This window comes from Malus domestica, chromosome 05 (genome assembly GCF_042453785.1).
Source record: "Malus domestica chromosome 05, GDT2T_hap1".
Lineage (NCBI taxonomy): Eukaryota > Viridiplantae > Streptophyta > Magnoliopsida > Rosales > Rosaceae > Malus > Malus domestica.
The window spans coordinates 21,061,645-21,081,780 of NC_091665.1; the positions used below are offsets into that span (position 1 = coordinate 21,061,645).

Sequence of the window (20,136 nt, forward strand, 5' to 3'; positions counted from 1 at the left end):
GTTGACCGGTGCTCAATAGTTTCAGGATTGGTCAAGTATGGTACAAACACCTTGTTTACTCTTGGGGGATTTTAACAATATCCTAAACTTGGATGTAACAATAACTATGTACATGATTGATTTCAACAATTTTACAAGTGATGGTAATCTTGTCTATATACCTGCTTCTGGAGTTCCTTTCAGTTGGACAAAAGAACATAAAGATAACTCAGTAGTTTTTGAAAGGTTAGACCGTGTTTAATTTTGCTATTTCGAGTGGCTAAATCTGTTTGAAAAGGTTCATTTACACAACTTGCCAATATTTGGCTCGGACCTTAGTCCTATTATAGTTCAATGTAATAATATTGGCTATAAAAGGAAGAACTCTTTCAAGCTTGAGGCAATGTGGCTTAATCACTCTGAATTCAATCAATTTGTTATAGACAATTGGCAATGTAATTTATCTAGACGCCCAAATGATATGTTTAGAGCGCGTTGAAGTGTTTAAATTCAATATGAAACGATGAAACAAAGCTCTCTCTAGTAATGTGCAAAAGAAGATTGAACACCTCATGACTAAGCTTACAACACATTGTTTATTCCACACATTATTATAAATTATAAATCTACTCCAAATAAATGAGGATCTATAAATTGATGGGTACGTAATTAGAATTACTGACTACAAAGGGTAATATGCAAACCACCTATAAATCATAGCAAGACACTCTTCAGGTTTGTACTCTGGAGCTGTGTGACCGGCTCCCTGCATTAAGAGAAAAATTTAGTCAGCTTTTGCTCAAGCAAACTCTAGTATCTATGAAAAATTAAGTTCATGAAGGTTCTTGGCTTCTTGCCTTTATAGTCGTGAATGTCAACTTGTAATTAGTTATGTGTGAGTACTGCACACTGTATCTAAACGTAAAAACATTATATGTGGTAAGCATGTGATAATTGTAGTCTAAATTTATAATTAAACTCAGTTTGAACGGGGGAACAAAGATTATGTCGTAAGCGAAAATGCAACACAAACCCTGCAATCTGCCCACTGACGAACCATGGCCTCCAACGACTGTCAACAGTTAAGTTAAGCGACTCGATCCAAGCAAAAGTACCCACATATGGAATGAACATATCATAATCACCACTGTTAACAGAAATTTTGAGTGCCGAAGCAATGATCATGCGGTATATAAGGAAACACATTGTGTCAGATTCTGTTAGAAAACTTCCCTAATGAAAGAAAATTGGACAGATATATTACCTGTAAATAAGAACTCTATAGCCTTTTTTTATGAGGTTCTCATGATATACAAGACTAGAGGAAACATCTTTTATATATGAATGTTGTAAGCTGTAATTGCATCTCACCCATTCTTCAATGCTTCCCTAATTGTCATTTAAAATCAGAAAATTAAAGTCCTCTAAAATGTCATGAGAACCTGAAGAGGATTTTTTTAGAATAAACTAATTGATTACCTCCCGAACATGAAGAGCATCTTGAACAGTTTTGTCATTTGCCCAAATTTCAGAGAGGATATAATTGTATTCCTACATTAAAACAAGGCAGATATGATTAGAGTGCACGTGTGTTTGCTTGTGCGGGCATGCTGAGAGATATATACCCGACACCATGGCCTAGGAAGTCCAGAAGAAGTAAGGAGGATATTTTTAGAGTCCCTATCACTGTGATGGTCGGGTTTCCATATTGATCCCATTGATTTTGGCGAAGTTAGAGTACATGAAGGTTCCAATATCTGTACAGAGCGTATGTCTTCAGTGCACTGTGAATTCAAATGTAAAGTCAGTATAATGATCCCAGGTTACTTAAAAGTGACAAGTACTTGCAGAAACCAAGGACCTTACTATGTTTCCACTAACCTCGTTGTAAATTTCTAGATCATCCATACATAATGCGTTGTTTGGATCCACATTGATATACTCTCCGTTGCAATTAGTTTCAAGTGACTAGCAAAATTATGAAACGTTGTAACTTGAGAGACATTGTTGTTTTTAAGACAACTATAGATATAACTTAAGAGCCAAATCCAACATTTTGATCAAATGTAGTTCAGACTAATCTGAATAGCCACAATCAAATCTCTACATGAAACCAACAAGAGGCTATTTCACCTGGTACAGTTCATCTGATATAAGTGCTTTTAGGTAAGCAAATAAAATTCTGGAATCCCCATCTTTGTCCACATCTGTCACTGGATTGCCAAGCACATATCCCTGCATCCAACATAGAGATCATTATATTGTTCAGCATAGTGTTAAGGCCCCGAGGCATATGATCAGGAACTAATTAACTATAGCATAACAGAAGTCATTCATATTCTAGTTGCAGAAGATGTACTTTGATATTTATTGGCGGCACATTGTCATCATGATTACCTACACATAAGAAACAAACAAAACAACTGCAGACCAATACCTCATATGCATGTGAGACTGAATTATTAAAGGTCGAATGTAAGAGGAAGAACTATGCCCGACGTGGTTATGGTAAGTAGCTTACCATCGGATATTTTCTGAACGATAATGGGAACAACTATGCCCGAATAAGAATCGCCAGCAACATAGAGTTGATTGTTGAAGAACTTAGGGTGGTCCATAAGCCACTGCACCAATACACGAATGTAGCTAAAAACCTTGTATGTTCTCAAACAAATTAATGAATACTCCATGTTGGTGGCTAAATATATCCTCACCTTTCTTAGAAATTCATACGTTTGTGCTGCTGATAAAGTGTCACTCATATTAGCGTATCCTCTCCAAGTTTTTGCGTATGAGAATCCGGTGCCGACAGGTGCATCTAAAAATATTATGTTGGCAACCTGAAATTCTTGGGTTATTGACAATATTTTTATAAAATACTGAATAAATCAAAGCTGCGGCATTTGATATCAAATACAAAAACACACACATTTTGAAGGCAATTGAATTAGTCTCACACCTTTGTCCATGAGTATGGATTCAACTTGAACTGTGGCTTGTTGCCAATGGAATTTGCGTAGTCAAAGGATAGTGGACCTAAAACAAAGTAAAAACGATTACAAAATAAAGTTGTTTACAATAATCAAGTTTTGAATAAAATTACTTGCACCAGACAAAATCTTTTGAATAATGTTCAAAATTGTTGCAATTGGAAATTTGGGAGTAATATGTGTTCAATTAACACCTGGCTAAACCCTTTGAATTACAAAACTCCTACTTATAAACGTATAGCCCACACAGTTCAAGAAAATAAAATTCATTCATCAAACTATAGAGAAATTGGATTAAATAATGAAATTACACATTTCAATTTCTGAAGCGGTCTGTTTTTTAGAATTTTTATTGGTATGTTGTTGATATATATGATTGATAATTGAGATAGTTTAGTTGCGGTCCCTAGTTCTTAACTGTTATAGACTCAAACCTTATGCATTTTAGGTTTTTTATTGAAGTTTCTCTCCTGCCACATAAATGACATAATAATAAAAGAGATGCAATAATATACTAATAAATGCTCAACTGTTTTTTTTGGATGTCATTCACATCATTTCCTATTTGTGCAGTCACGGTTAAACCACGTCAACATTTTATATTAATTTTTTTTATTGAGATAATAAGACAAAAAACAATAAGAATATAAAATGTTAATGTAGCTTAACCGTAACCGCACAAATAGGAGGGAATGAAAATGACACCCAAACAGGAGGGCAGACAATCTGCCTCCAAAATTGACATCACAATTTTTTCGCACTGGACTTCTCGCCTACGTCGCACACAACCTTAATTTCATATCACCAATGTCTTAAAATATAAAATAATATTGAATTATATCCTCTGAAATGATGCAGACAGTGAATTAATAATTAAGCAAGTACCTAAATTTTCATATATGAGGCCAGAAAACGCAGAACAACCGGGACCTCCAGTGAGCCAAAGCACAAGAGGATCATATTCTGGACTCCCTTCAGACTCAATGAAGTAATAAAATAGATGCACATCATCCATGTTGCCTACTCCCACGTACCTTTTGTATAACAAATTCAAATTCGTATAATTTCATAGTCATCTTCCGTATTAAAGTAACATAATTGACAGTGCTCAAGTTTATTTTTACAGAGTAGAGAAGATAATAGTTTTGGAAAGAAACAAGAAGTACCTACGTACCCAGTTTCAAGTTTGAAGGGGAGGTTACCGGGAAAGCCGGGTAGGGCGGTGATGATGTTTGACGTTGATGCAACATTGGTGTTCAAAAGAGCCATAAGAAGAAGTGCTTGTGGCAACATGGTGAAGATGCTTTACTTGCTGCAAGTCTCATTTCATCATATATATAGGATGTCATTATCTCTGTGCGGGGCCAACGTTGTACGTACTACGTAGTAACATAGGGAACGATAGGTGACATGAATTTACCAAAGACAAATTTTAGGGTTCTTTAGATATAGACCCTTGTAACTTTTATTTCCTATATAAAAACCCACCTAATTATAAACATTCAAATAAAACCCAAATTTAAAAGTGATTGCCATGTAGGAAAGTAATTGATCTATTAATACAAAATATTTACAACTTGTACCACAACATTCAAAATTTCCCTAAATATTATTACTCACCTTAATTACAATGAACAAATAATTTATTGCATATTATTACCCCTAACACACACACACACACACAGATATATATATATATATATATATATATATATATATATATATATGTATACACATATATACGTTCAAATGTGTATAGTACTATCACAAGCTCAATATATATATATATATATATATATATATATATATATATAGGTATGCACAGTACTACATATATGATCAAACATATTATACTAATTAATCGACCTATATGTAAATTTATGATGAGCAAATAACATATATTTTGTATGTATCATCATATATATTGGGCACATTTTATTATTATATGTACAAAATAATAGGTAAAATAGTATTGAATAAAATAATAATATTTTTTATGTAGGTACATTATTTTGCATACATTGGGTTTGCTTCATTACGTAGGTAAATTATTTTGCATGTATTTTACATATAGTGGGGAAATTATTTTGCTTTTTTTAAGCAATCTAACATTTTAAAATTCGAATAGTAGGTGCACTAAATCAAATAACATTTTTTAAATTATTTTGCATGAATTTTTACGTATACCAGGCATGTTTTTTTTTTTTGTTATATATATGTGTCACATCCCGGCCCGGGCCCCCACCAAATCTCAGGCTCGACTCCGTCGTAGCACGATATTGTCCGCTTTGGGCCCCGATCACGCCATCACAGTTTTGTTTCTGAGAACTCACACAAGAACTTCCCAGTGGGTCACCCATCATGGGATTGTTCTCGCACAAACTCGCTTAACTTCGGAGTTCCGATGGAACCCGAAATCAGTGAGTTCCCAAAAGGCCTCGTGCTAGGTAGAGATGGGAATATACATATAAGGCTTACACGATCCACTCCCCTGGGCGATGTGGGATGTTACATATATGTGTGAAATAATTTACCTACATTTATATGTAAAATATAATTTGTTGACTTAACTAAGCATGTATTATTACATATATTAGGCATGTTTTGTTGTTATTATATATTAGGCAATAAATTTATTATTTATTATTTTCGTAAAATCATTAATTTTCCCTTACAATCTATATGGAACTAATTGTGTACATCAAACATTCAAATAGGGGTGTTTTGGGCATCAAAATTTTTTAAATGTGTAAAGTAAAATATAATAAATGAATTTGCTGATGTGGAATCTAGTTAATGGGTTTTATTTGAGTAAAAAACTTATGACGGGTTTTATGTGGAGAAAATTAAATTTCAGGGTCTAAAGTCATATTTTCAGTAAATTTTATTTGAACCCATATATATAATCTCTTTCTACACCCAATTTACTTTTGACACCCATATTACTTTTAATTAAATTCTCAATATCTCTTTAAACCCAACTTACTACCTAAACTACCCTCACAAACCAAATTCAATATATAAATTTATCTTTACACCCATTTAGAAAATAAAAACCCAACAGTAGATTTCACTCAATCCTTTATGGAAAATAGCATCCGTTCAATGCTAGCCATGACATGCACTTGAAGTGTTCATTTTTTACCTCACCACAACCGAAAGAGATAAAGATTATCTTAAACTCTTTGCCTTCCACTCTAAGCATTTCATAAAGTCACGTTCTTGCAATGCTTAGGGGTAATTGCAAGGCCTACACCAATTTGTAGAGAAGTAGAGGCACAGTTTCTTCCCATTAAATGACGATAAGGGTACCTAATAATCTCGTAATCAAAACAAGATTATGTTTTAATTATCATAATCAAGATAAAAAAATTCAACTCTAAAATTGAAGGCATATTTTTTCATGCTATGAACCTACTTGAACCTCAAGTTCCTAGATTTTAATGAAATCAAAACATTTTTGACATCCAAACAACCGAATTAAATTATGAAAAACAATTTTGATTGAAGCAAGAGAAAAAATGGGAACCTTTTGGAGACTACATACATTTGTTTCACCGGATAGAAGGATCTCAAGACCTTTAAATTAAAGAACAATAGCTATAATGCTGCTATGCACTGCCATCAAAACTACAAGCAAAGTATAGCCTCCACCCTTCACGAATGAAAGGAGAAGAAAGCGTGACATTCACACAAGTTGCTAGACTTTAAAATTTTAAATCCCATATATATGTTTTTGCTAGTAATTATGCTTTAGAAAATGTGCTGAAATTTTTCCTAAATCCTAATAAAAATTGAAATCAAACAAAAAAAAAACTTGCAAAAATCGATATATACTTTAGTTGGAAGATTCAAAACTTCTAAATCACCATCCATCGTTCAAAAAGAGCTTGTTTTTCTCTATGAAAGCGTCTTAGGTTTTAGTTAGAATGAATGTAGGATAAAGATTCCATGATGGTAGGGTTTGATTATTAGATGTGGGTTTATTGATAAATTTTAGTTTATTGTTAATTTCATCTTGTAGCTAGTGGTAATTATACAGTAGGGTAAAAAGGATAATTCACATTCAAAGTTGAAGTTAGGTGTAGAGAAAGGTTTTATGGATTCAAATAAAATTTCCCTTTACCAAAATGTTCGGTTTGTCCTATTGGGCTATTTAAATGGCTATAGTATGTGCATGTGGGCACATAAGCATTTCAGCATTCATGTCCATCATCGTGTGATTCATCAGCCAGATTCAGAATGTGCTGGTGGAATACGGGTATGAAATTCTTTTCCAATTAATTGATCACCTCGTGGTGATTATTCATACTATATATTAAGAGAATTCTCTCTATCAATTACAGAGGTTTAAAATGACGGTTGTAACCTTTAAGTACTAGAAGTTTCTAATATTTATTTCAAAAAGTAAAGAGTATTATAATTTTATTTTGATTTTTAACCCCACTTTCTCTTCCGCACTTCCAATTTTGTCTCTGTATTGTTTACTACAGTAACTCTGCCCGGGCTAATAAAAAATGCATCATTTTAAGCATACGTATAAGTTAGTAGTAGAATAGTAGGTGAAACCCTTTCCATCATCATAGAGAGAGAGATTGACAGATGGACAGAAGATTAGTTGGAACCTCGTGATCATCAGACAAGGTATAAGTTTACAAGGACCACGCGTATGTGTAGCCATCAAAACATGTCACAAAATTGATTTGTTTTCGGATCCAACTAATGGTCATCAACCAACAGTTGGCCCAAGCCACCGGCTTTGTGAACATGTGTAACCAACCTTCAGAAGTTAGGGTTCAAAAATGTAAAACTTAAAAGCTTTGTTTTTTTGTTATGTCCCTTGAAATTTGATTTTGATCACACTTTGTCTCTGAAATTCAAAAGTCATCACTTTACTTCTTGAAATTCAAAATTTACTCCAAATTGCCTTGTTTTCATTAAATTCGTCACACAATCCGTTAAATTTGCTTATGTGGTTTTAAAGCTATGTATATGGCAACATGTGTAGACTACCATCCAATAAAACTAGGGAGTTTTAACGAAACACTCCTGGTACTGTACACTTTTAACGAAAATGATATTTTTACTCTAAAAAGTCATTCATGATATTATTCACTTACAACACCTTTTTGTCATTTTGATTAAAACTCAAAGTTTCAAGTCATTTTCATTAGTTTTCCTATAAAATTATGCAACATGGGAAACTAATTATCATTTTTTATTTTTTATTTCTTTTTTTACTTCTTTTTTTACTTGAATTGTTGTACCCCTCCCATCCTTTCTCCTATTCATTTGTCTTCCTTCTTTCTTTCTCGACCATTTTGCCTGTACAAATCAAAGTTCTAAAAGGCGCTAGGCGCTAGTTGGGCGGTGGGCAGGGCCTCAATGCCTAGGAGTCTAGGTAGGACCTAGGTGGATTTTTTTTTCAATTTTAATCAAGTTTATTATATCACATAAAAATGTATATTTATACTTAAAAAAAATACATAATTGTGTTGGAATGCATAAATTGCAAAATAGTTTTGTGGATGCAAATTTCGGTTGTCTTCTCCTTTGACGAAAATGCACCTACAAAATAATAACACCTAAGATTAAGTCCAAAAGCCTTACGCGCCCACAATGAACTAGGGGAGGGCTTTGGCCGAAATCTCCGTTGTCAAAGTTAGAATTCTGAGAAGAATGTGTTTTGGAGTTTGTGGGTAGCAAATGGCTTAACTTTTTAGTGGGAGAATAGGGCTATTCATAGGGGAGTGGCCGGCCTTATTTGGAGAATAGTGGCCGGCCACATATGGTGAAATTGTGAGTATAATTACAAAATATTTTATGAAATAATATCTTGCAATTAACTTGGCAATTAATCTTAAATTGAATAGCAAAATTGGGAGTTACCTTTGAGTGAGGATTTGATGAGGAGTGATGAGAGGGATTTGAATAAATATCATTTGATCACCTTTCACTCTTCCTTGATTGAGCCATCATTGTTCGTTAGATGCGCGTGAGAATCCCGGTATGCCTCGAAGGTAATTTTGTCCTTCTATACTCAAAAGTCCATGTGTCACCTCCATAATTTACTTTATTATTTTTTGCTCCACAAATGCCCACACACCTATTGAGCTGCTCACAAGAAAGGGCCAATGGTGTAGAGATCATCCCTTGCTTTAGGAAACATAAGATTGTTTCTTATTTTGATGTAAATTCCCAAATTAATTAGATATTAGATCCTTCTAAGAAAGGGAAATAAATCACTTCCAAAGTCTATTTAAGTATACCTTAAGTAGATGATTAAATCAACTTCAGAGAGCAATTTATTCTACCATATAAGAGAAAGAAAGATAGAGGATATTTGTTCCCTATCCCCTAGCAATATTCTACATTTGCCCATGCAAAGGACCGCATTTCGTTGCTTTCTTCGTCTTCACACCGCACCAAGGTAAGAAAAAATTTAATTTTTCCTTGTTTTCGTAATTTTTTGGAGCCTTAGGGCTTGAAATTTAGCTCGACGGGGGTCGAGAATGTGTGAACAATGGTTGGGAAGCCACGACATGACCGCTGCCGTGGGGCTGCTTCATCGGCTCGGTGAAGCGGCGGCTGGCTGAGCCAGGTGCGACTCGGCTTGGGCTGAGTTGACGGGGTGCTGGGACACTAAGTTGGACCTGGCATGGGCCAAGCACGTGTGCAATGGGCTGGACCAAGAAGGTGTGTGAAGCGTTTGGCTAGATTGGGCCCAACAGACTTGCGGGGGCATCTGCCCTTCTTCTAGCTAAATTGGGCTGAGGGAGAAAGGACCAAGCCTTGAGGATGTAAGTTTGAAATGCCTTGAGTTGCTTTTGTACCTTCTCTAAGTATTGCGTCATCTTTGGATGTTTTGTCATGTACTCTCTAATAGTCTTACTGGTGATTAGCTAGGAATCAGAATAAATTACAAGCTTTTTCATCACCAAGAGTGATTGCCTGCTCAAGCATCAAACCATCTAAGGTGACAAGAACCACGCCTGCTCCCGAGCCCTTATAGTTGGATGCGTTGTTGACGTGCAAATGCCAAAAGTCTCCATGGGTGAAGCAGGAATGGCTATGGCGTGCTCGGTTGTCTTGGGGGCATTGTTGGGTCGCTCTGTTGCGTTACCCAGGCTAGGCGTGAATTCTACTATGAATTTTGCCAAGGCTTGGGCCTTTATCGCCGTACGGGGTCAGAAAACTAAGCCGTGTTGGCCAAGTTCCAACGCCCATTTCATTACTCGTTGAGAAGCATCTGGACTATGTAGGATTAATCGTAGAGGATACTAAGTCATGATGATGACTGTATGAGCTTGAAAATATGGTTTGAGCTTCCAAGCCACAATAACTAACGCCAAAATTAATTTCTCGATCTTCGGATATCTGATTTCCGCATGGAGAAGAGCTTTAGAAGTGTAAAATACCAGCAGTTGGGCCCTCATCTCTTTTTGTATGAGGGCAGAACTTACTCCTACTTTTGAAACTGCCAAGTAAATGTATAAGTCATCCGCTGCTTCCGACTTGGATAGTAAAGGAGGTGATGTGGAATACTTCTTCAAATCTTAGAAGGCTCTTTCACACTCATCATCCCATCTATCTCGTGGTGCCCTCTTTATTGCTTTGAAAAAAGGCTTACATTGATCGATGGACCACGAAAGGAAACGGTTGAGCGCAGCTGCTTGTCCGATCAAGCTTTGGATCTCCTTCAAGGTAGTTAGAGACTTTATCTTTAGGATTGCTCGGATCTACTTGAGATGTGCTTCGATTCCTCGTTGGTTTACTAAGTACCCAAAGAATCTGCCTGATGATACTCCGAATGTGCATTTGGCGGGATTAAGTTTCAAATTGTACTTTCTAAGGATGTCAAAAGTTTTTCCAAGTTCCCAATGTGATCTGATCGCTACTTTCCCTTCACCATGATGTCGTCGACATAGACCTCCATGGTTACTCTAATTTGCTTCTTAAACATCATGTTTACCAATCATTGGTAAGTGGTTTCTGCATTCTTGAGGCCAAAAGACATGACCTTGTAGCAATAAGTGCCTCGCTCGATCACGAATGTGGTTTTCATCTTGTCGAGCTCGTGCATGGCTATTTGGTTATAGCCGGAGTATACATCCAAGAAACTAAGTAGCTGGTTCGTGGAAGTTGAATTTACAAGTAGATCAATTCGGGGAACTAGATAATGATCTTTCGGGCATGCTTTGTTGAGGTCAATATAGTATACGTAAACCCTCTATTTGCCCTTCTCTTTCTTCATTACTAGCACGACATTGGCAAGCCATGTTGAGTGTGCTACCTCTTCTATGAATTCGACCTCCAATAGCTTGTTGATTTCCATTTCTATGATGGGCACTCGTTTGGGTGCAAAATGTCTTCTCTTTTAGATTACCGGTTTGGCAGTGGGGTCGACATGGAGTTTGTGGTAAGCTATCTTGGGGTCGATGCCAGGCATGTTGGAAGGTGACCATGCAAAGACTTCACGATTCACCCTAAGGAAAGATGTAAGTTCTTCATTTTCCTTCGGGCTCAGGCGTAAGCTGATTCTAGTAGTGTTCTCCGGTTGTTGGGGATCAAGAATGATGTGTTCGGCGTCCTCTTCAGGTTTCTATCCCATCTCATCTACTGCCGCGTTGATTTAGACACCATCTTCTTGATTTATCTGCTGTAATTGCTATTTGGTAGCTTCGTCGTCCTTTTGAAACTCGGTAGCCTCTATGGGGTAAAGGTTTTATTTTTTTTACTCCTTCAGTACTTACACAGTGAATAGTCAAGATGTGGCCTAGTCAGACTTGATTTCTCCAACTTCTCCTCCCAAGATGTGGAATCGTATTTTTTTATACTTGATGAAGGTTACGACATCCATCTTTATCAGCCAAAGTCACCCTAGAATTCCATTGTAGGGAGACAGGTTGCTTACTATTGTGAACATCTGCTTTGAGACAATTAGCGATGTTCTCACGTCAAGTGTAATGTTTCTGATGGCAGTCGAGGTGTGTCCGTTGAATCTGGTGAGTACCTCCGTTCAACATATGATTGTGCTTTTCATGCCCATCTTCTAAATTACTAAGAGCTGAAATAGGTTAACTACACTTCCGTTGTCAACAATCATTATGTCGACTATAGTGTGGGTTAGTTGGACAGATACCATTAGTGCATTGTTATGTGGGAAATCAACGCCCTCAACATCTTCCTTGGTGAAGCCAACGATATGTCCAAGTTAGGTGTTGACTTATTGGACTTGTGAAACTAGTAAAGCATGCTGGATCTTCCTCTTTTTGGAGTTATTGATGGCTTCCTAGTGTTTGGATTCAGCGAAGATGCCATTGATCCGAATTGTCTTGGTCAGCGGCTCTTTATCGGCATCTGCATTCCTTTTAGGCTACGCAATTGTCTTGTCCAAGTCTTTGTCGACCTTGCCCTCTTTCACCAGCTTCTATAGGTAGTTCCTTTAAGTGTAACAATCGTCGGTTGTGTGATCAGGACCTCGACGGAATGTGCAGTACTTGGTGTGGTCCAACTTAGAGGTATCTCCCTTTCATAGTTTTGGCAGCTTAAACCATGGTTCGCTCTTGATGTTGCGGAGGATTTGGTGGATCAGAATGGATAACTTAGAGTAGTTCTTAGGCGTCGAGCCTTCTTTAATCGGGGATCGGTCCCTGCGCTTGGCCTCCTGCCTGCTTTTGTTGTACTGTTTCCCGTTCTCATTCTTTTGAGCTACTGTCGATTCTTTTTTAGGCTACCCGGGTGCTTTGTCTGCTCGCCGAGCCTCGTCCCAAAGTGCATGCTTCTTTACCAGAGCAAAAGAGTATGCCAGAGTTAGATCTTCTTTCATGATCAATTCTTCGAACAACAGTTGATCTGCTAAGTGTTCGTTTTGGAAGGCTTCACTAGCTATCGAGTCGTTGCATCCGACTATCTTTACCTTTTCTGCTTTGAACCTTTTCACATAGCCGCGGAGCAACTCCTTTGGGTTCTTCTTCACGTTGAACAAGTGGTTGGACTTCTTCTTGATCAAGCGATATGATGAATACTCATTGGTAAAGACTAAAGAAAGTTCATCGAAATTCTGGATAGATTGTGGCGGCAAGGTGTAGAACCAATCTTGCACTTCGCCTTGTAGAGTGGTGGTGAATATTTTGCATATGAGAGAGTCGTTGTTTCGATAGAGGATCATTGCGCTTTTGTAGTGTTTTAAGTGTCTCTCTGGGTGTCCATCCCCTTTGAAGAATGTGAAATGTAACATACTCAACTTGCATAGAGTCTCTGCCTACTCGATCTCGTCCGTGAAGGGTGACTTACTTATGTTGGTTATGTCTCGTCATAGTGCCTCGTCAGTGACCATGTTATGTTGGAAATCGTGCAATTGCTCGGTCAGGAGCCTCTCTGCTTCTTCCTAAATTTACCTTTGTTAGGGTAACAGAGCTCTCTGCTACCTCCGATCATGACCTACTGGTCTAGGCTGCTCTTCCATGTGTTCGGCTTGTCTATGCAGCAGCTACTGTGCATATGGTATGTTCTTAATAGGCAAGGGAGTTCCTCGCAGGTTGCCGGTTGAACTTGAGCAGGATTGAGTGACTGTTTCTCGTTATCCGTCGTGCTGCCTACTCCGATGTGAGGTGGATGATGCTCCTTGCTGGTCTAGCCACGAATGAACACTTCGCCTAGAGGTTGCTCATGTTGATTATCAGAGTGTGGTCCCAACCGTGAATGTATGCTCATCTGTGGGCCTAAACGAGAGTGCACGCTCATTCGTGTGCTAAGATGAGAGTATACGCTATCTCGGGGACCTAGTCAGGAGCGTACACTACTCGAACGCTCGGTTCGTGAATGGTTAAGTGGCTGCTAGCCTAGAAGATGCTAGAGAGGTTCATCGTCTACTCTTGTCCAACTTTGGGTCACCTCGTCTGGGGCACGCTACATCTCGATACGCTGCAAGAGCCGATTCACCAAGTTTGTCTGTTGAACAAGGGCGTTTATCAGCTATATGACTTCGAGACAAGTGTTATTCACCATTTGGGTTGGATGAGCTTGGACGGTGTGCGTCTCCTTAAGTAGCGGAAATGTAATGGACTTCGGGCGCGAGATTTGAGTTAGATATGTCAAATCCGCGGAGAAATGAGGTGAAAATACCCCTGGTTTAATTGTCTGTCCATAAATCTTAAGCCGAGATGGTTGAACCTGTCTTAGACCGATTTGGGTTGCTAGGAGGGCCATGGGAATGGGCCGGACCTCGGGTTTGACCGTGAAAGTGGGTCGGGTCGTAGGCACGGGTCGGATCATGGGCGCAGCCTGGGCCGTTAGAGTTCATGGGCGCTGGGCTCCCCTCGGTGCGGCTTGGGCCTATGGGTCTTGGGGTCGGCTTTGGAGCGTGCTAGGCTGGCACTGGGCTTGGGTCTGTGAGTGTTAGGCTGCTCCAATTGCTACAACTGCTTGGGCCTCAGCTGCCTTTGCAGCGTCGTGGGCCTGTTGAATGTGGCACGGGCCTGGGCCTGCTGCTGCGAGGTGGCCTGCTCACCGTGGGTAGTGGGCTCGCCAAGGGGTGCTGCTGTGGTTGCTACCGTGGTGGTTGTCAAGGTGGTGCCCCGTTGGGGTGGTACCGCTCCACTTATCGCCGCGTTGAGCCTCATGGATCATCATGGTGGGGTTATGCCTTGATCTCCATCACTTGGTCCAAATCCTTCAACATAGGAAATTCCGTTCGTTGTGGTTTCCGAATTTCTTGTCATTGTACTTTTCTTTTACGTTTATTCAAAGAACTTAATAAAAAAAAAAAATCTAGGAATAAGAACAAAAGAAAAATCTACAAATGAACAAGAAATGAGAAACATTGAATGCAAGAGTCTTCTTCGAGTGTGTGAATCAAGACTCTCAATGAAAGCACCAATTTATGGATGAAAATTTCCACTGTCTTCTCCTTTGACGAAAATGCACCTACAAAATAATAACACCTAAGATTAAGGCCAAAAGCCTCACGCGCCCACGATGTATGGGGGCCTTTGGCCGAAGAATATTCGATGCCAAAGTTAGAATTATGAGAAGAATGTGTTTTGGAGTTTGTGGGTAGCAAATAACTTAGTTTTTTAGTGAGAGAATATGAATTTATAGGGGAGTGGCCGGCCCTATTTGGAGAATAGTGGCCGGCCACATATGGTTAAATTGGGAGCATAATTGCAAGATATTATGTGAAATAATATCTTGCAATTAACTTGGCAATTAATCCTAAATTGAATAGGAAAATTGGGAGTTACCTTTTGAGTGAGGATTTGATAAGGAGTGATGAGAGGGATTTGAATAAATACCATTTTGATCACCTTTCACTCTTCCTTGATTGAGCCGCTATTGTCTGTTGCATACGCGTGGGAATCCCGGTGTGCCTTGAGGGTAATTTTGTCATTTTCACCCAAAAGTCAACGTATCACTTCCATAATTTTCTTGATTATTTTTTGCTCCACAAGTTTGACATATAAATTACAACGTGCTAGAACATATTAAAAACATGGACAATAAGCGTATAATGAGTGTTCATTCAAGTCTCTTACAATTTATTGAAAATATAAAATGCAAAAAGTAAGTAATTTATTTTCTGTCTAAGTGAGGGTCGCGACTTAGGCAGTCGACGGGTGCTAGGCAGGTCTAGGCGGGTAGGGTGGTGCTTAGGCAAGTTTAGGCATCATTTCTTATTTTTTTAAATGTCTAGAGATTAATCAAGGCGGGGATCAGCTGCCTAGTACTTAGGCATGAACTTTTAGAACATTGGTTTAAATTCAAAATCAACAAAGACTCTTTGAAGATAAAGCCCCAGAAACAAGAACTCATAATTTTTTTTTCCAAACACCCTAAAATATTAATCAGAAATTAAAATAAAAATTGTACAGAAGGGATGGAGAAAGATGAGTTGAAGTAGAGAACGGATTAATTATTGTTTCTTTTGGCTAAAAAAATATATATTAGTTGAAGTAGTGCTTTCTGTTCAACCACATAACAAAAAGTACAATCGATTTCGGTCGAGGTAATGTTTAATAAATCTCATATTCGGGTTTTTTAAGCTTGGTGGAGAACTTGATTGAATCGTTGAGCTCGGAGTCGCTTTATGAGATTTTCTATTCGCCGATGGGGATTTCCCTGCCAACGGATTTGGGTTAGTCTAATGGGACAAGAGAGGTTAGTCTAATGGGACAAGAGAGCACGCGAAAGGAGAAAACAAGGGTGATGCGGATGCCACATATGCATTTTTTAATTAGAAAACTTCATTTTAATCCTTAAAAAATATGAATTTTAGATTATAATCTTGTGTAAGATTAAAATCTAATTGAGAAATTTTATTTGAATCCAACTATCTGATCTTTACACCTAACTAGAAAAATTTGTCCAACAAACTTCCATATTCACCCTTAAATAAATAAGAAAGAAGAAACAATTTTATAAACCCAAACACAAACATAAATTTTTTTTTTCTCTCTACACCCATTTTATCTAATTTGATGAATCTAACCCTAATGCCGGCAACCCTTCTCCAAAATCGTCAACACCCACCATCCCCTTACATTAATTCAAATATGATATATCTCGGTACATACATTTCAGTACGTACATTTTGGTACATACATTTAGGTTCATTATAATATATGTTGGTACAAACATTTGGGTACAACCATTTTTGTACAATTATGTATTTACATATTTATGTGCCACTAATTTCTTTTAATATTCTCTCATTTATGTTCATTTATTATTGAAAGAACTAATATGTGCATATAATAAATTTTCATAAAAGTACACTTTAAGGGATTAAATTGAATATGTAATCTAGTACCAAGTTTTTTTTTTTTTTTTTTTTAAATTGTAATCTTTTGGAAAGACTAATGTTCAGAAACCCATTTTTTAATCCATGTTAGCATATTTAATGGTGTTGGACGGAATTAATAGAAAAAGACAATGAGAGCAAATTTAAGCTTCAAGGAGTAAAATGATGATTTTTGAATTTTAAAGAGTAAAGTAACATCAAAATTGAATTACAAAGAACTAACTAAAAATAAATGAAACTTAAACGATTAAGAGCGTCACCCTTGGTACGTATTTTGTACTTAAAAAAAATCCTACAAAGTTGTCAGGTCGTCATCAATAGAACATATTTTAAAATTCAAAATATAGACCTTAAAAATTTAGCAGCATTTGTAGGGAGGAAGTAGCTAGTTCTAATTTTTGCATACTAGAACAGGTTAAAGAGGAGAATAATGTAGCCACGTATTGATCATATCAAAACATTGTGTAGAACTGAACTCTGCTGTATGTTCCCCTGCCTGCAAAATTGCACACGGGAATTAAATTGAGATGAGTGCCTATATTTCCTTTGAGTATATTAATTTAAACAAAAATGCTATATTTGTACCGGGTAATTGGAGAGCAAAAAATAATCTAAAAAATCCTAGGCGACACATGAATTTTTACTCTAGAAAAACAAGATCGTCCTTATTAAATGAGCAAGACTCTCAAATATCCCCACGTGCAGCTCAGTATCCCTGGAAGTCTATGCAGCTGATCGCAACTACCCATAGCTCCCCTGTTCGTGGCAATAAAAAGTCAAAAACATTAAAGATAGAGATTAATTACCAAATCTCATATTCAATATATTCCCAATTGAAAATTGACTTCATCAAGTAAGTAATCCCTATCTCAAACAATTAGGGATACTTCCACCATTATCCCAAGATATTATTTCTTAATTAATATCTTGGGAATATTCTTTCCATACATTTTGGCCAATAGGATGCTGCCATGTGTAGGGCAAACCCTATTATTATGGCCAACCGTCTCTTCTCTATAAATACGTCAATCTCTACCAAATTTCGGTAAGCTTTTGCTACCCCTAAAAGTCCTAAACACTCACTCTTTTAAAAGAAACTAAATTAGACATTGGAGATCCATTGACCTAACCTCCCCATCTTGTGGGCACGTGAGGCTTAGGTTTTTTTATCAAATGCGTTGATTATTTTGTAGGTACATTTTCGTCAAGATCGAAGACGGCGGAATTTGCTACCAAAAATTGGTACTTCTATTGAGAGCTTGATTGAAATACTCAAAAAAGACTCTCGCAATTGGTTTTTGGAATTTTCTACGTTGAATTTCTCATATGCAACATCATTTAATTTTTCTTAGAAAATTTTCTTGATCAATCCCTAGAGTAAAGAGACAATGGTTGAAAATTCCGAAACCACGACGAGCAAAACCCCATACGTTCAAGGATTTGGACTAGAGTATGGAGACAAGGACATGGCCCCATGACAATGGTCCTCGAGACTCAACATGACGACACAAGAAGGCCAACCGCCGCTGAACACCATCATTGTTGTGGCCACTAATAGAACCAATTTTACGCTCCTCTGCAAGGGCAATCGAGTACCAATCTGACTAGCCTGCAAAATAGTAAAACTACTGTTAGCAAGCCTAGGGCCGGGAGGGAGGGGGTGTGTGCAGGCAAAGGCTCTCCGACGGTCAAGTTAGTGAATGATTTTAGACTCAAGCAGTGTGTAAAAGAATTTTTAAGTGTTTAGAATGTGTTACCACAGATGAACCCTAAATGGGTGTATTTATACTGTAGGGAGATAAATCTTTTCAGGATAGAGTCCTCGTTCTAAGCCGGGAGAATCCTAGAGGATATCTAGAAATAAATATTGCATCATGTTAGGAGTTATGATTACTTGCGGCGCATGCCAATTCCTAGATTGTAGGAACTCCACGACTTATAGAAATTGATTGTTTCTATATCTAGATAAGATCGTGTGCCTTGCAGAGCAAGCATGGTCATCCAGCAGAGTCGCTAGGACTTCGCCTAGTGCTCTTGAGTTAAGTGATGATGGCACCGCTACTCCTTCTGATATAGCTCCATCCGGAGCTGGTGAGTCTATGAATAGACTTCTGAAGTAATTGTATTTGGATAGCCTTATTACGACCTTGGAAAATCATAATCCCATAACCACTACCCAGCAACCCACGACAAAGATGATTGCAGCCGCAGCAGCCCAAGTCGAGGCTTATGCGCATGGTGCAGTAGAGGAGCATCAAGAGCAGGAGGCCCAAACTGAAGCAGATGCCCCAGTAAGCCTAGGGTAGGAGGCTCATCCCACTTGCTGCAGAAGCAGCCCGAGCCTAAGAAGGGCAGACGACAGCTGAGCGCGTAGCATAGACCCATAGGTAGCGGGCCCACACACAAGCCCAGCACGTCCCAGCTCACGGTTCAGCCAGCCAGGCAGGTTGGCCTGCCCCACGACCCACTTCGACGACTCGCCTCACTGCCTAGACCTGTCGGAGACCATTTCAGGTGATCTGGATTCTAACGACCAGACCATCATCTGAGATCTTCCATCCTAAATGACTAGCAACACTTATCCAGCAGGTCGCTGACCTAACTAGCGCCCTCGCGTAGCAGACGACCTTGTTGAATCAGCTCATTGAGCGTATCAAGACGCAACGCACCTCAGACGAGGTGTTTAGAAATAGGACAAGGGCGAAAGGTTGTGACTCTTTCCATCAGCGTCCCAACAAGCAACCGTTCAACCCGCCACGAACTTAGCGTTCAAGCAGTGTACTATCTGAGCATGGCCCTCGGGAAAACATCTTCTTCTACCTTAGTGTGCAGAGAAACGTTTATTCCTCGTATGCCCCATGAGTCAGTGTACATTCGGGGTTAAGTCTGCATTTTGACAAGCATTCCGGACATTCTAAGCGAAGCGTCCACTCGCAGCTAGGCTCGCAAGGGGATCTCCTACGAAACACCAAAGTAGGCAGCAACACAACAAACAAAGGGAAGCACGAGAGATGTGACGATACCATGCAAGCTCAACTTTTAGGAAGGGGTTCCCAGCAAATTACCCCTTCTTTGGAAAACTTATCATGGTCGAGAACTTTACTCTGGCAAACTCTTATGCTTTAGCAGAAAAGCACTCACTCTGGGATGAAGCCAGGCGCGCCCAGAAGTCACCTAAACAGCCACAGAAAGACTCAAAGGCAGTTCAGAAAATGATGAGAGAGAAGTAGCTCAATGACAAAAGCAAGCTAGAAAGCAAACGTAGGGATCGATCCTCGGCGAAAGGAAGCTCGACACCTAAGATGTTCACCAAGTTCTCAATCCTGATCAACTAGATCCACTACGAACTCAAAGGCGAGCCATGGT

General features: G+C 38.4%; 2 protein-coding genes across 3 annotated transcripts; both read right to left on the reverse strand.

Moving 5' to 3' along the window:
• Positions 1 to 556: 556 nt before the first annotated feature.
• Positions 557 to 4,296, reverse strand: LOC103412784 (serine carboxypeptidase-like 1). 2 transcript variants are annotated; one of them, XM_070822365.1, is made up of 14 exons: positions 4,144 to 4,296; positions 3,855 to 4,003; positions 2,939 to 3,015; positions 2,694 to 2,819; positions 2,501 to 2,603; positions 2,339 to 2,376; positions 2,113 to 2,214; positions 1,861 to 1,947; positions 1,605 to 1,763; positions 1,459 to 1,530; positions 1,244 to 1,368; positions 1,013 to 1,126; positions 837 to 894; positions 557 to 745 (listed from the first exon to the last, which is right to left on the reverse strand). In XM_070822365.1, exons 1-14 carry the CDS (start codon positions 4,260 to 4,262, stop codon positions 662 to 664), a joined length of 1,413 nt encoding a protein of 470 aa, XP_070678466.1. In that variant the 5' UTR covers positions 4,263 to 4,296; the 3' UTR covers positions 557 to 661. The 2 variants fall into 2 exon arrangements, with proteins under 2 accessions (XP_070678466.1, XP_070678467.1); XM_070822366.1 differs by lacking the exon at positions 3,855 to 4,003 and having other exon boundaries at positions 4,144 to 4,282.
• Positions 4,297 to 12,702: 8,406 nt separating this feature from the next.
• LOC139196127 (uncharacterized) lies at positions 12,703 to 13,140 on the reverse strand. Its single transcript, XM_070821787.1, has one exon. It carries the CDS (start codon positions 13,138 to 13,140, stop codon positions 12,703 to 12,705), a length of 438 nt encoding a protein of 145 aa, XP_070677888.1.
• Positions 13,141 to 20,136: the final 6,996 nt, after the last annotated feature.

Coding starts and splice junctions, on each gene's coding strand:
- LOC139196127 (XM_070821787.1), bottom strand. CDS start 13,140: ATGATCCTCTATCGAAACAACGACTCTCTCATATGCAAAATATTCACC.
- LOC103412784 (XM_070822365.1), bottom strand. CDS start 4,262: ATGTTGCCACAAGCACTTCTTCTTATGGCTCTTTTGAACACCAATGTT. Junction 3,016..3,854: donor CCTCATATATGAAAATTTAG/GTACTTGCTTAA, acceptor ACTTTGTTTTAG/GTCCACTATCCTTTGACTAC. Junction 1,764..1,860: donor ATCTAGAAATTTACAACGAG/GTTAGTGGAAAC, acceptor TTGAATTCACAG/TGCACTGAAGACATACGCTC.